This window comes from Emys orbicularis, chromosome 7 (assembly GCF_028017835.1).
Source record: "Emys orbicularis isolate rEmyOrb1 chromosome 7, rEmyOrb1.hap1, whole genome shotgun sequence".
NCBI classification, from domain to species: domain Eukaryota; kingdom Metazoa; phylum Chordata; order Testudines; family Emydidae; genus Emys; species Emys orbicularis.
Genome location: NC_088689.1, coordinates 117,267,406 through 117,281,032, shown reverse-complemented (window position 1 = coordinate 117,281,032; position 13,627 = coordinate 117,267,406). Strand labels below are relative to the sequence as shown.

The 13,627-nt window shown below is 37.9% G+C and overlaps 1 protein-coding gene across 2 annotated transcripts in view; it reads right to left on the bottom strand.

Moving 5' to 3' along the window:
• The window catches only part of CRBN (cereblon), a 41,053-nt gene that overhangs the window by 4,248 nt on the left and 23,178 nt on the right, over window positions 1-13,627 (bottom strand). For both annotated transcript variants that reach the window (XM_065408004.1, XM_065408005.1), the window contains exons 6-9: window positions 8,131-8,193; window positions 7,152-7,236; window positions 6,267-6,382; window positions 1,485-1,549 (exon numbers count right to left, since the gene is read on the bottom strand). In XM_065408004.1, the coding sequence (XP_065264076.1) occupies window positions 1,485-1,549; window positions 6,267-6,382; window positions 7,152-7,236; window positions 8,131-8,193 (329 nt within the window). The remainder of the gene's footprint in view (window positions 1-1,484; window positions 1,550-6,266; window positions 6,383-7,151; window positions 7,237-8,130; window positions 8,194-13,627) is intronic.

The window sequence follows — 13,627 nt, the reverse complement described above, 5'->3', positions numbered from 1 at the left end:
CGCATGCTTAAGTGCATTCCTGAATTAGGGCCTAAGTGTTTCTTAAAGGTGACAAGTTAATAACTGCAGGCCTGATGGAATGTTGGCATGGAAAATACCTCATTTGGAGTGGGTGATGGTCTTTACCTCAGCAATATGTAACTAAGGGCTAGTCTACACTAACGCAGTAAGTCGACCTAAGTAACGCTACTTCAGTTATGTGAATAACGTAACTGAAGTTGACGTAGCTTAGGTCGATTTACCACGGTGTCTACATTGTGCTGTATCGACGGGAGACGCTCTCCCGCTGACTTACCTTACTCTTCTCAGGGATCTGGAGTACCAGAGTCGACTGGAGAGTGCTCTCCCATCGACTTAATCGACACCGCTGTATTGATCGCAGCAGTGCCGACCTACTGGTAAGTGTAGACATGGCCTTAGTGTAAACAAAATACAGGATAATTTGCCATTTACTTTTACTTGCCTCTACTGAGTAAAAACTTACAATGAAAACAAATTGCAACACTACTCAGCCTCTTAATTCTGCCTTTAAAATTGAGCAGTCAGCAAAAACGAGCATTTATTGTCACACTATTGTCTCAATTTCAAAAAAGGAGTTAAAAAAGACACCCCACAAATGAACAACATAGCAGCAGCTTCTATCGTTTAGATAATTACTACAGCTGCTTATCACACGGATAAAACAAAACAAAACAAAACAAAAAAATTACTATGAAGAGTCTTTGTTAAGCCAAGAAATCTTCTAACCTTCATATCATCATAGGTGACAGATAGATATTAGTTATCCTGGGTGAAGCTGGAGACAAGGCCACCAGCAGTGGTAACTGTTTTCAAGAAATACTATCTTGACACAGCTATTAATGAGAACAATGGATAGGTCATACATATAAGAACGAATTGCCTACTACAACTCTTAGAATGATTTTTAGACTGTTTCACATCACGTCATATCCAATGATACATGTCTTCCTTGCTTCACAACATACTAATAGCACATCTATGATACTCAAATCACATACAGTAATTTGAAATCAGTGCTTGTTAAAATGTGGAAGTATTATGCACAACTGAGATTTTTTCCCCTATTACTTCTGAATTGGGTTAATCAGACCCGAAATATTACAGCGATATAGAAGAAGTTATACTCCAAAATTCACCATAAGAGTACAACCCTACACTGGCTGGGTACTGGGCTAGATAATATAACATGGCCTTTCAAACTCCAACTTCTATTATTCTAAAGTCATCATAAATAACCATTTTGTTAGAGGTCTGTGGACTGGATTATGTGTTTGAATTTATTTTACCTATTTTGTTTTACACAGAGAATTTCCTATGAATATTTATTGATCAGCTCAGAACGATCTCAGAAGAATAAAATGCAAAGAGAAAATGAGAGTTGTAGGAAGAGCAAAACTATGAATACATACCCAATTTTCATTTATTGTTTTCCAAAGAAGAGACTAAACTAATTAAAAACTCACCTGAATATTTCATTCTTAGTTGTTATTTCTGTGTCTTGACATTGCTTACAACAAAGAGATGTACACTTCAAAAGAAAAACAAATACACTATCAATAGGACAACTTTACTCACTTCTGCATATTTGTCATTGAAGTAACATAATCACAAGCTTTTTTGGTTTTGTTTTTTTAAAAGAAAAGGCCTCTGACTATGTAATTATAATAAATTAGGAAAAGGTCTATTCTTTCAAGAGCTTTTGAAAAACTAATACGTCTAGAGAAATAAAAAGATGTTGCTATTTAATATGTAACACAGAAAAGGAGGACAAGTATAAACATGCATTTTTAATTTCTGCAAAATGTATTAAGTTCTGAAATACTGGGAGTGCTTTTAACTTCAAGAAAAAATATTTTGTAACATTAAATGGATTGATTCCCTCACCATCCTTTTTCTTATTTCCCCCTCTGAAGTACTATAACAGATTAATTTATCACTTAAAATTACTAGAAAGTAAGCTGGAACAGAACAATTAATTACTGACATTTCCCAGAAACCAAACCTTTAAAAATAAGTTCATAATAATACTTTATTCCAGTATAAATTTTTGGGATGTAAAATATTTCCCATCTTTTTTAAAAAAAAGAATAATACTTTTGAAATTGTCAGTGAAACAATTTAAGAAGTTTATGGGACAAAATGTTATTTTAACAATGTTCACTTAAAACAATTTATGTAAATCACAGTTCGTACTTTTGGTTCCAACTAAGTTCTGACTCCTACTCCTTGTGTCCTATCTCCTGCTCACTTCAGCATGTTGCTCCTTTTTCGCCTCTTACTTATGCCTTTTTGTGATGCGCACTATACCCTGAACGACTTCCCTCTAATAATGTGCCAACTGTCATTACTTTCCTTCCTATCCCTCAACACCCGCTTCTTTTTGCCTTACTTCCCCACCACTGACCCATTCCTGTGTGCCATCTTCTATTGTTCTCTCATTCTACTGCACTTAGTTTAAAATTATCAGAATTTAAGCATCAGACACCACCCATATTCTCCTTTATTTTATTCTTTGTCCATCCTTCCCTTCTTACCAGCTTCTTTATCTGGTGTTTCAATCACTAGGACCGTCTGATTTATAATGTAAACTCTCTGGGGAAGGAATCATGTATGTATTATTTCTGTATAGTGCTATGCACATTTTTAGCTCTATATAAATATTAAACAATAATAAACTGTTTATCATAAGAGCAGTGCAAGTTTTATTCACAAAACCCATTACTAATGCAATACATTTCACATGCATCAAATGCCATAAAGGCAATAGGCCAGATTCTGACCTCAGTTACAACACTAAGTCAAGAATAAATCAGAATTTGGCTGACTCTGTATGTAATCAATTTAGTGGCCTTCATATTATATATTACTCCAACTAATACAATAGTTAGAGAGATTTATATAATACATTTTTACAGCTGGATCTTCACATGTACACTAGTGTCCTATATTGTTGGGCAAGGAAAGACTATATATTAAAGTCAATGCTATATATTTCATAAGGGCAGGTCAAGTCTCCTAGTCTCTTTCAGGATTTATAAAAAGATGTACCTAATACTGTAGATGAGCAGTTCTTGGAATTGCATGAATGTTAACATTAGAGCATTTTATAATTTCAGCCACAGGAAAGGGGTGGCTAATCTCCTAAATGATTAGAGAAATCCCATCTGAAAATTTTCCCAACGCAGCCCTAGAATCATAGAAACGTAGGGCTGGAAGGAATCATGGGAGACGATCTAGTCAATCCTCCCATGCTGTGGCAGACCAACCATGCCTAGACCATCCCAGTTTGTGGAATCCCCATCACTGGAGGTTTTTAAGAAAAGGTTAGACAACCTTTCTTGGTAACCTATTCCAGTATTTAATTATTCTTATAGTTAGAAAGTTTTTCCTAATATTTAACCTAAATCTGTCTTGCTGCAGATTAAGCCCATTACTTCTTGTCCTACCTTCAGTGGACGTGGAGAACAATTGATCACAGTCCTCTTTATAACAGCCCGATGAGCCATGGGCTAGAGGGAACTTTGACTTAACATATTTGAAAACTGTTATCAGGTCCCTCTCAGTCTTCTTTCTCAAAATTAAACATACTCAGTTTTTTTTTAACCTTTCCTCATAAGTCAGGTTTTTTAGAGCTTTTATAATTTTTGTCCACATCTTTCCTAAAGCGTGGCACCCAGAATTGGTCACAATACTTCACCTGAGGTCTCACCAGTGCCAGGTAGAGAAGAAAATTACCTCCCTTCTCTTACATACGACACTACTCTTAATATACCCCAGAATGATATTGGCATTTTACAGAACTGCAGCACATTGTTGGTACATATTCAGTTTGTGATCCACTGTAATCCTCAGATCCTTTTCTGAAATATTACTGTATAGCCAGTTATTCCCCATATTGGTGATTTTTCCTTCACAAGTGAAATACTTTACTGATTCATCTTGATTTCAGACCAATTTGTCAAGGTCATTTTGAATTCTAATCATCTTCTCCAAAGTGCTTTTGACCCCCTCCGAATTTAGTGTCAGCCACAAGTTTTATAAGCCTACTCTCCACTCCATCATCCAAGTTATTAATGAAAATATTGAATACTACTAGCCTCTGGACAGAGCCCTGTGGGATCCCACTAGACACGGCCTCCCAGTTTCACAGAGAAGTATTGATAACTACCCTTTGAGTATGGTCCTTCAACCAGTTGTGCACTCACCTTATAGTAATTTCCTCTATATCACATTTCCCTAGTTTGCTTATGAGAATGTCATGTTGAACCGTGTCAAAAGCCTTACTGAAAATCAAGATAGACTATACCTACTCCTTCCCCACCAGTAACCCTGTCAAAGAAGAAAATTAGGTTGGTCTGGCATGATTTGTTCTTGACAAATCCATGTTAGCTATTACTTATTACCCTATTTTCCCTAGTTGCTTACAATTTGATTGTTTAGTAATTTGTTCCACTTTCTTAGTTAGGCTGGTTGGTGTCTAATTTTTCAGGTCCTTTCTGTTCCCGTTTTAAAAGATAGGTACTATGTGTGCCTTTCTGTAGTTCTCTCGGACCTCATCCATCCTTCATGAGTTCTCAAAGATAACTGTTAATGGTTCCGAGATTGCTTCAGTTAGTTCCTTAAGTACCCTAGCATGAATTACCGTATATACTCGTTTATTAGCCCGCTCGTTTATAAGCTGACCCCCCCAAAATGGATAGGTAAAAATAGCAAAAACTGTATGTCCCTTTCATAAGCCGACCCTATATTTTAGGGGTGGGAAAACTTTGGCTCCCAGCCCGTCAGGGTAAGCCACTGGCGGGTTGGGACGTTTTGTTTACCTGGAGTGTCTGCAGGCATGGAGCCCCACAGCTCCCAGTGGTCGCGGTTCGCCGTTCCCAGCCAATGGGAACTGCGGGGCTCCATGCCTGCAGTCGCTCTAGGTAAACAAAACGACAATCTATTAGATCAGGGATCGGCAACCTTTGGCACGCGGCCCGCCAGGGTAAGCACCCTGGCAGGCCGGGCAAGCACCCTGGCAGGCCGGGCCAGTTTGTTTACCTGCCGCGTCTGCAGGTTCGGCTGATCGCGGCTCCCACTGGCCGCGGTTCGCTGCTCCAGGCCAATGGGGGCGGCAGGAAGCGGCGCGGGCCACCACTTCCTGCCTGTATTAGATATTCAATACAATGATTCCATAGAGTTTAAAATCATCAAATTTTGGTATAGACCCATTTATAAGCTGACCCCTGCTCTTTGATGCGTCACTTTTTTACCAAAAATATTCAGCTTATGAACGAGTATATACAGTAAGTATCCTAGCCTGCTGAATTGAATATCTCTAACATCTAAACATTCTTTAACTAATTTCTTTCCCTATTCTGGTTTGTGTTCCTTCCCCCTTGTTAATATTGATTGTGTTAAGCATCTGGTCACCATTAACCTCTTTAGTGAAGACTGAAACAAAATAGGCCTTAAATACCTCAGCCTTCTGTCATCTGTTATTAACTCTCAAATGCTCCTCTCTGTGCATTTCTTGTAGCTCTTTCATGTGAAGTTCGTGCATGTACACTAGATTGACAGCCCATTTGAACACATAGCTATTGTAATTCCTGCGTTAGATAGTCTTGGTTAATTTTTAGTTCCAGAAAACCCATGTAAAAGGACAACAAAAGACAAGTTTTAAATCATCTTGGAATCCTGTTGCTTATTAGGATAGTAGATGTTTGAATGTAAAAATCCTTTTAGTCCAATATTTATATAGTCTTATCACTGTAGGGATATATCATACTTTATAAAGCACCGAAATCCACTCCACTTATCATGGCACAGCAATATTTCATTACTGTCTGTTTTACGGTAAATGTGTTCTGATTTTAGAAAGAATGGTACTAACTGCATCAGGCTTCTAGCACCATCTCTTGGCTGGCACAGTACAATAAAGTGTTGGAACATCATTTAAAAAATATAATTGTCATTCTTTCAAGACGAAAAAAAGCCAGCAAGTACTTTAGCGGTAGGGAAAAAAAGGATAAAATGCACTGCAAGTCTGCGGCTAAATATAATGTGCCAGCCAATATCAGTGGACCACATATTCTATCAAAGTTAAAAATAAACAGGAAAAATAAAAAGTTCTAAAAAATACCACTTCTTAAAATATAACTTGGAAATGGCAGAATTTTTTTTTGTTATAGATTATACAAACTACTCTTTTTACCTGGTGACACTAAATCAAAGTACCGTAAATTAAACATAAATAAGATACTTACTTTGTTCATAATATCTAATTCACACCGCAGTCGCTGAATAGCGCTTCCTATTTTAAGCAGCTGAATACGTAATGAATCATCAATTGGCAGGCAAGCAGCAACTCTGTAAGAAAAATCTGGAGAAAAGCACCATGCCTGTTACAATGTCAGAAATAAAAAAATAAAATACGGATGCCTTTTATTCAGTTCTCTATGTCTGCACAATGCTTTTCTAAACAAGAAAAATAAACTTGTACTAGCAAAAATATACACTTTTCACACACTGTATCCAAGTGGCAATGTTGGCTCTAATACCAACATTTGCTTAAGTGTTATATCATGGGAAGGATAAGCATTTTCTGTGTGCATTCATTTCTGTAGGGTTCCTCCCCCCCGATTTGTACACAGAACAAAAACATAACCAACAATAGTCTCACGTTTCAGTTTTGATATACTCAAGTGATTTTTATTTTTAAAAAATTATATAAAAATCAGCTGCCTTTAACCAGACGTTGGAATTTATGTGGTCATAAGGTAATGGACTTTACCGTATTCATTCTTGTCCTTATGTCATCAAATCACTGTTAGACCACAGGACAAGCACAGGGCTGATATACTACTACAGTCCCATCTCATGGTCAGTCAGAAAATTCAAAAGCTGGACTTTCCAGCTTTAAACATTAATTTCTACCAGTTCAGAAAACAACTGCTAAAAGCGTATTGGAAAATTTTTGATAAAGGTGCTTTGTTAATGGACCAGTACATGCTTTCAGTACACATAATCTCTTCCCAGTAGTAGTCGTGGGCTAGCCAGCAAGAAAAAAAAAAAAGATCATTAGCTTTAACAAAATATGAGGGGAGAAAATACAAATTTGCTGAAAACCAAGCAACATAATTTTACAATACCTATTGGATTTGATGGAAGAGATTCATCTTTAAGATTTTCATCCCACTCATGTAGTTGCCACTTGACTCTTTCCATTAAGGTTTCCTTTCATTAGAAGAAAAGCGTAATTTAAATACACATTTTTCCCCTTTAAAATAAAAGCAAAATGGGGAGTGAGCTATTGGCCTCTAGTGGACATTATCTTTTAAAAGACTTAGCGCAAAGACAGTTTATCTACATGTCTACATATTTTGAGCTAATAAGTTAAAAATCAGCCTAGGTTTCCCATCAGGCAAGGTGGGAACACTTCTCAGAAACAAGAGAACTGATCAGTTTGGAAAAGAAATTAACTACCTTTAAAGGATTTCTATACTATGGTAGTATCAGGGTGGTTGGTAGCAGAACTGCCCCCCTCCTTCCTCTTGTGACAGGACACAAGGAGTGAAATCCTGGTCTCACTGAAGTCAATTTCAAAACTTCCACTGACTTCAGTGGGACCACAAGATTTCATAGATGAGGTAATACACGAACAGCCAGGGCTGGTAGTGCTCAAGTTCTTCACAGGATGTATATTCTGTTTTGTTTATAATGATTGTGGTAATTAATTTAGTGCTGATTAAAGATTCTAAATGTGTAGTTTTTTAATTAAAGTGAACCTTTCAATATTGGATCAATTATTAGGGTAGGTCACATTCGGTGGGGGTCCACGATTTCTATAATTCATGTACAAAGACTATAAGATAGCAAATAAAAATCCAAGCTACTGATTTGGAAATAAAAACAAAAATTGTTATTGTGTTGAGTATTTTTGCAGTAAATATGTGTAAGTTTGTTAAAGATATTTTAAAATGTGTGTCATTTTGGCTAATGTTTTGATAATGCCACAGTCAGTACTGAAAAACACAAAATAAAAATAGATTATATGGTTTTGTGCTACTTAATAATGAAATACCCAAAAGCATAAAATTGATACCTGGGTAAGATCTGGTTTATACTTACAGCATCATATAAAGAGTAGAGCCATGGAGGCCAAGAAGTCAAACTAGCACAGTGAAACTTCCGCTGAAACAGAAAACATAACATTTACTTTTGAATCATAATATTTCTGTAGATCTTGTACAAACAGATATAGGGGAGGGAGAGGAGAAAATTATCTGGGAAGACATCTACTTATTTAAAAATGCCTTGAAATGTCAATCAACGTAACACCACTGGGGACTTGTTAGCATATTCAATCCAAAAATCTCAAAATATTTTGCAAATGTATTAAGATCCACAGTACCCACGTTGTAGATTTACAAATAAATAAACAAACAGAAATTAAATCTCATTTAATGACAAATAATCAACAAGCAGACATGGTCTTTAAAGATACATCATCACCTTCAAATCTAGTCAGTTTTATAAAAAGTTATCAGTAGTTTCAGGTAGTTTGCCTGTCCCTTAGCCCATTGTTAATTTTTGTGGGTTTTACAATCACTTTTTTGTATATTAAACATATTTATCCCTCTCCTGTTGCTATATGAATGATCCCCTCTATCAATGGGGAGTGGGGGTGGGGAAACTGACAGACTACACAGGGTAAACAATGAAATTATTATAACCAAATGCTGCCAAATGCACATGCAAACTAAAAAAAATTGAGAACAATGGGCCAGATAATTAGCTTGTGTATACTGTCCCCCTTGACTTCAAAAGAATATTTTTAAAGAATTAGCAATGGTAAGTGATACTTGTAAAAACCACAGGTAAAAGTACTCACATAGATGTTTGATTTTTAAGTTGCCAGTGTCCCCAAATGACAAGTTAAACACACACAAAAATCTGTGGACAAGCCAGAAACAGAATCCAGATCGCCCGAGTCTCAGCCCTATAGTAGTCTAGTAAGTAGATCCAAAGAGTGCTTCCTCATAGTAAAACAGTTGTTGAGTAAGGACATTTCATATTAAATAAAAAACTGTGGTCAAGTCATGAGTCCATTGCTATCTAAACACTAACTGAAAGGTAAAAATATTTTTATGTGGCAATCGTCAGTGCTAAACATTTTCAAGAATGCTTACCAAATATCAATGCTTATTCCCAATCTATTGGAAGCCTATTTAAACAACATAGGCACTTATTGTTTCAATTTAGATATATTAAGTATGGCATAAAAATACTTATACCATACTTTAACAGTGTTCTGTTAAGGACAATTCAGGTTCAAATGAAGTGGAATGGGAAAGATGTGTCAAAAGAAGATGAGGAAAACTTAAAAGCACTGGGAATGTATTCACTGAAGGTATAATGAGTAACATTACTGAAGTGCCTTTAAAATCAAATAATAATTGCATTATTGATACCATGATTGTGGTATAAGACCCTAAAAAATAGAAATAGAATAGATTTTACTCTACTTAATAGACTGCACACACACACACACAGTTTGAGATGTAGAACAAATCATAACCACAATGATTACAGTAAAATTCTACGGTCAAGAGTGACCTGTGTTAGCTGAATTGTTCTCAAATGTGAAAACAAGTAACAGGATCACTTGATTTCTGCTCTAAAGAAACGGCACTACAACATAGAGAGTGGATTCAGAGAAACAGCATGAAAGGGAAAAGGCTCAGCAACATCATTTTTCAATGTTCAACCTGTCCAACCGTAACATACTGTTTTTCAGTTGTTCAAAAAACAAATCAAATCTCTGCAGCGAATGCTTGTTTCAAGGAATTAACAAAAAGAATGAGAGAGATTAAGAATATTAGCAATAATGAGGAAGACACAGGCTACTTCCTGGGAATTAATGATTCTCTAGGAAGGCTGATGCCCCAACACAAAACAAGGACATCTATTATGACTGATTTCTGCAGTGAAAATGCTTTGGTCATTACACACTTAGGGACCTTTTACTGAGATACTGAACTCAAGTACAGGACTGGCATTTTATTTTATTTCTTTATTTAAAGAAACTAGTGTGGGTGTCTTAACAGTTGCACCTACTGCAATGGTCTAGCTAAAAATCTGTCAGCATTTAATTATAAGCCCTTATTTTCAGGGATATTACTAGGTCAAATAATCTTCCTTCAGAAATCTTGGCATGTGAAGGTACCAACCCAAAAATTCCTTGTTCGTTTTTATTCTAATAATTTGAAAACTTTATATTGTTCACTGGCATATGAGAAATGAGTACGGTGGGTCTCTGTCCATTAGCAAATGGACAGAGGTTTACTCTCCAAAAAACAAAGACCACAACCGGTCCTAACTGGTACCTTTGGCCTCGTATACACTAGAAAGTTCGGTCGACGTAAGCCACTTTGTGTCTACCTAGCTCTGCATGTCTACATTTCAATTTGTCTTCCATTAACATATGCTCTCCATTAAGCCAACACAGTAACACCATCTCCCTGAGCAGTGTTGAGCCATGGTCAACGTACTGAGGTCGATGCAGCATGAGTGTAGACGCTGTGTTACCTATTTCAGAGTAGCAGCCGTGTTAGTCTGTATCCTCAAAAAGAACAGGAGTACTTGTGGCACCTTAGAGACTAACAAATTTATTTGAACATAAGCTTTCATGGGCTACAGCCCACTTCTTCGGATGCATCAAATAAATTTGTTAGTCTCTAAGGTTCTTTTTGTGTTACCTATGTTGACCCTAACAGTCCTTCCAGCAGCTGTCCCACAAACCCAGACACTAACCACTCTGGTCCCAACTGTGAACTGCACTGCCCAGGGATCATGAATCATAGGATATCAGGGTTGGAAGGGACCTCAGGAGGTCATCTAATCCAACCCCCTGCTCAAAGCAGGACTAATCCCCAACTAAATCATCCCAGCCAGGGCTTTGTCAAGGTGGATTCTACCACCTCTCTAGGTAACCCATTCCAGTGCTGAAGAACAGAAGCCAACACCCCCTTTAAAACCATGTGAATTTTTGAAATGCCTTTTCCTGATTGTCCATCGTGGCGAGCACACCTAGCAGCTATCTGTTGTTTGGTGCAACTGCCCAGATGACCATGCCAGCTACATGTTCCAGATGTGCTCCAGCTTGGAGTAGACAGGACATATTGGCCTCCTGGGTAAAGAGGCTGTGCAAGCACAGCTATGTAACATGGACATCTACAAGCAGATTGCAGGTGGATGCAGGAGAAGGAGTACAACCGAGATCAGTACCAGTGCTAAATGAAAAACAAAGGAACAGTGTCAGGCATATCAGAGGAGGCCACCAGTCAATCCTGTGCTGAGCTACAGATCTGCTGCTTTTACAAAGAGCTGTAGGCCATATTGGCGGAGACCCCACCACCACCCCGCACACTACTGTGGATACCTTTTAGGAGCCCAAATCACATGCCCCGGACATGAACAGCAAGAATAAGGATGGGGGACATGCAACTGGGAGTGGGAGGAGGGAGTCGAGCTATGCCGCAAGCCAGGACCTGTTTGAGATTCCACCGACGTCCAGTTGGTTACGGTAGTCAAGCATGGGAGACCCTGATGCAGGGGAAGGAATCTCCAGTAATCGTGTAAATTTATTTCTCATTACAGTGACTGATAAATGGACCATATTTAAACAAAAAAGTGATAGGTATGATATTTTGAGCCGGAGAAAGTACTCGAGTATACAATGGATTGAGGACTTTGTACGGGACATTATTATTATTACACTATTATCTGCCGACATTGTGAACCTTTTCCATTTTTAATTGCAACATTTTCTATTAGATCCTTTCCTAAAGTTCTCTAACACGCTCTCAACAGCAGTGGAACAAGATAGTTCATGGTCAGTTAAAAACCCATTGTCCTAACACTCCAGTGGCAAAAGCTCAGGTCTGGATGACAGACTTGATCATCTTTTAGAGTCAGCAAATCTGGAGCAAGAGGTAGTCTCTCGCAGATCACTGCTGAAAAGCACAGAAGGTCTGTGAACCATTGCTGTCTGGGCCATGTGGGCGCCATTAAAATGATCTTTGCCTTGTCCTGTTTTGTTTCCCTTTTGAATCCAGCATATTAGGTTTATAGGAGGAAAGGCATAGAAGAGACACTGGCTCCAGGACATGAGGAATTCATCCAAAATGTGCCTCACTGCTTTCAAACAAAGCTTTTGACATTTTGCATTCTATTTAGTTGTAAAGAGGTGGGGGTGCCCCCAGCGTATGGAGATGTCCTGTATCTCTGATGTTTTCAGTAACCACTCATGGGTATCTACTGTGTTTTGCTTAGCTGGCCCATCAGATTCTTGTTCTTCCCTGATAGATGCATAACTAGAGGGTCTACACGAGAGAATGCACCATTCCCACAAAGCCATTGCTTCCCTGCAAATATGAGTAGAATGGAAAAGCCCTGCTTGTTTATATAAAGCATTGCAGTGATGTTTCCATAATTACATGGACAACTTTGTGCTGGAGATGAATAAAGAATGCTCGGAATTGCAACGTCCCCACACTGTGAACCTGCTGCAGTGAACACCCCATTTTATGTTACATGCATCTGTAGCACTTGTTATAAATGGAACAGGAAGACTGAACAATAAGGCTGTTGCAAGGTTGAGTTCACCAATCTAAAGATACTGTATTAGCACTTTCTTTAGAATGGAAAGCATTTGATTCACTGTGTCTGTACCTTGTCTGTAATTGTTTGACAGCCAATATTGTAAAGTACTAACATTGAGATGTACGTGTGACGCTGGCAGGCCAGATGCTAGTTCTTACTCAGGCTGCAGGCATTAGCTAAGAACTGACAGCCTCGCAGCTGGGGACCAGACCAGGTCACCAATGTGTTAGTTTTGCTCTTATAAGAATGTACAGTAGAACCTCAGAGTTACAAACTGACTGGTCAACCAAACGCCTCATTTGGAACTGGACATACATTATCAGGCAGCAGCAGACACACACACACAGCAAATACAGTACAGTACTGTGTTAAACGTAAACTACTAAAAAGAATAAAGGGAAAATTAAAAAAAGATTTGACAAGGTAAGGAAACTGTTTCTGTGCTTGTTTCATTTAAATTAAGATAGTTATAAGCAGCATTTTTCTTCTGCATAATACAGCTTTGAAACTTTACTAAATCAATGTTCAGTTGTAAGCTTTTGAAAGAACCACCACAATGTTTTGTTCAGAGTTACGAACAACCTCCATTCCTGAGGTGTCGTAACTCTGAGGTTCTTACCTTATAAGTCATTTATATATTATCTATTCTCCCAAATTCTTTATGGTGTTAGCAAAGTGCATTTGACTAGTAAGGCCAGAGAATTGGTCCATAACCTGTGAGTGACTTATATGCAGGAACTTCTTATGATTGTATATTAGACTTCTGTGGGAAGATAGATGTCCAGGAAAGAGATCCCCTCAAACTACCAAAAGAGTCTACAGAGATATAGGCAGGACTGTTTGGTAAGAAACAATTATTATTGCAGATGCTTTCTGCAATGATGAAATGGGGATCCATTAAAAGATGTCTTGGGGAATTGGCAGTTGTCAGGAATAGTGACTTGGTTAGAATTCCCTTTTT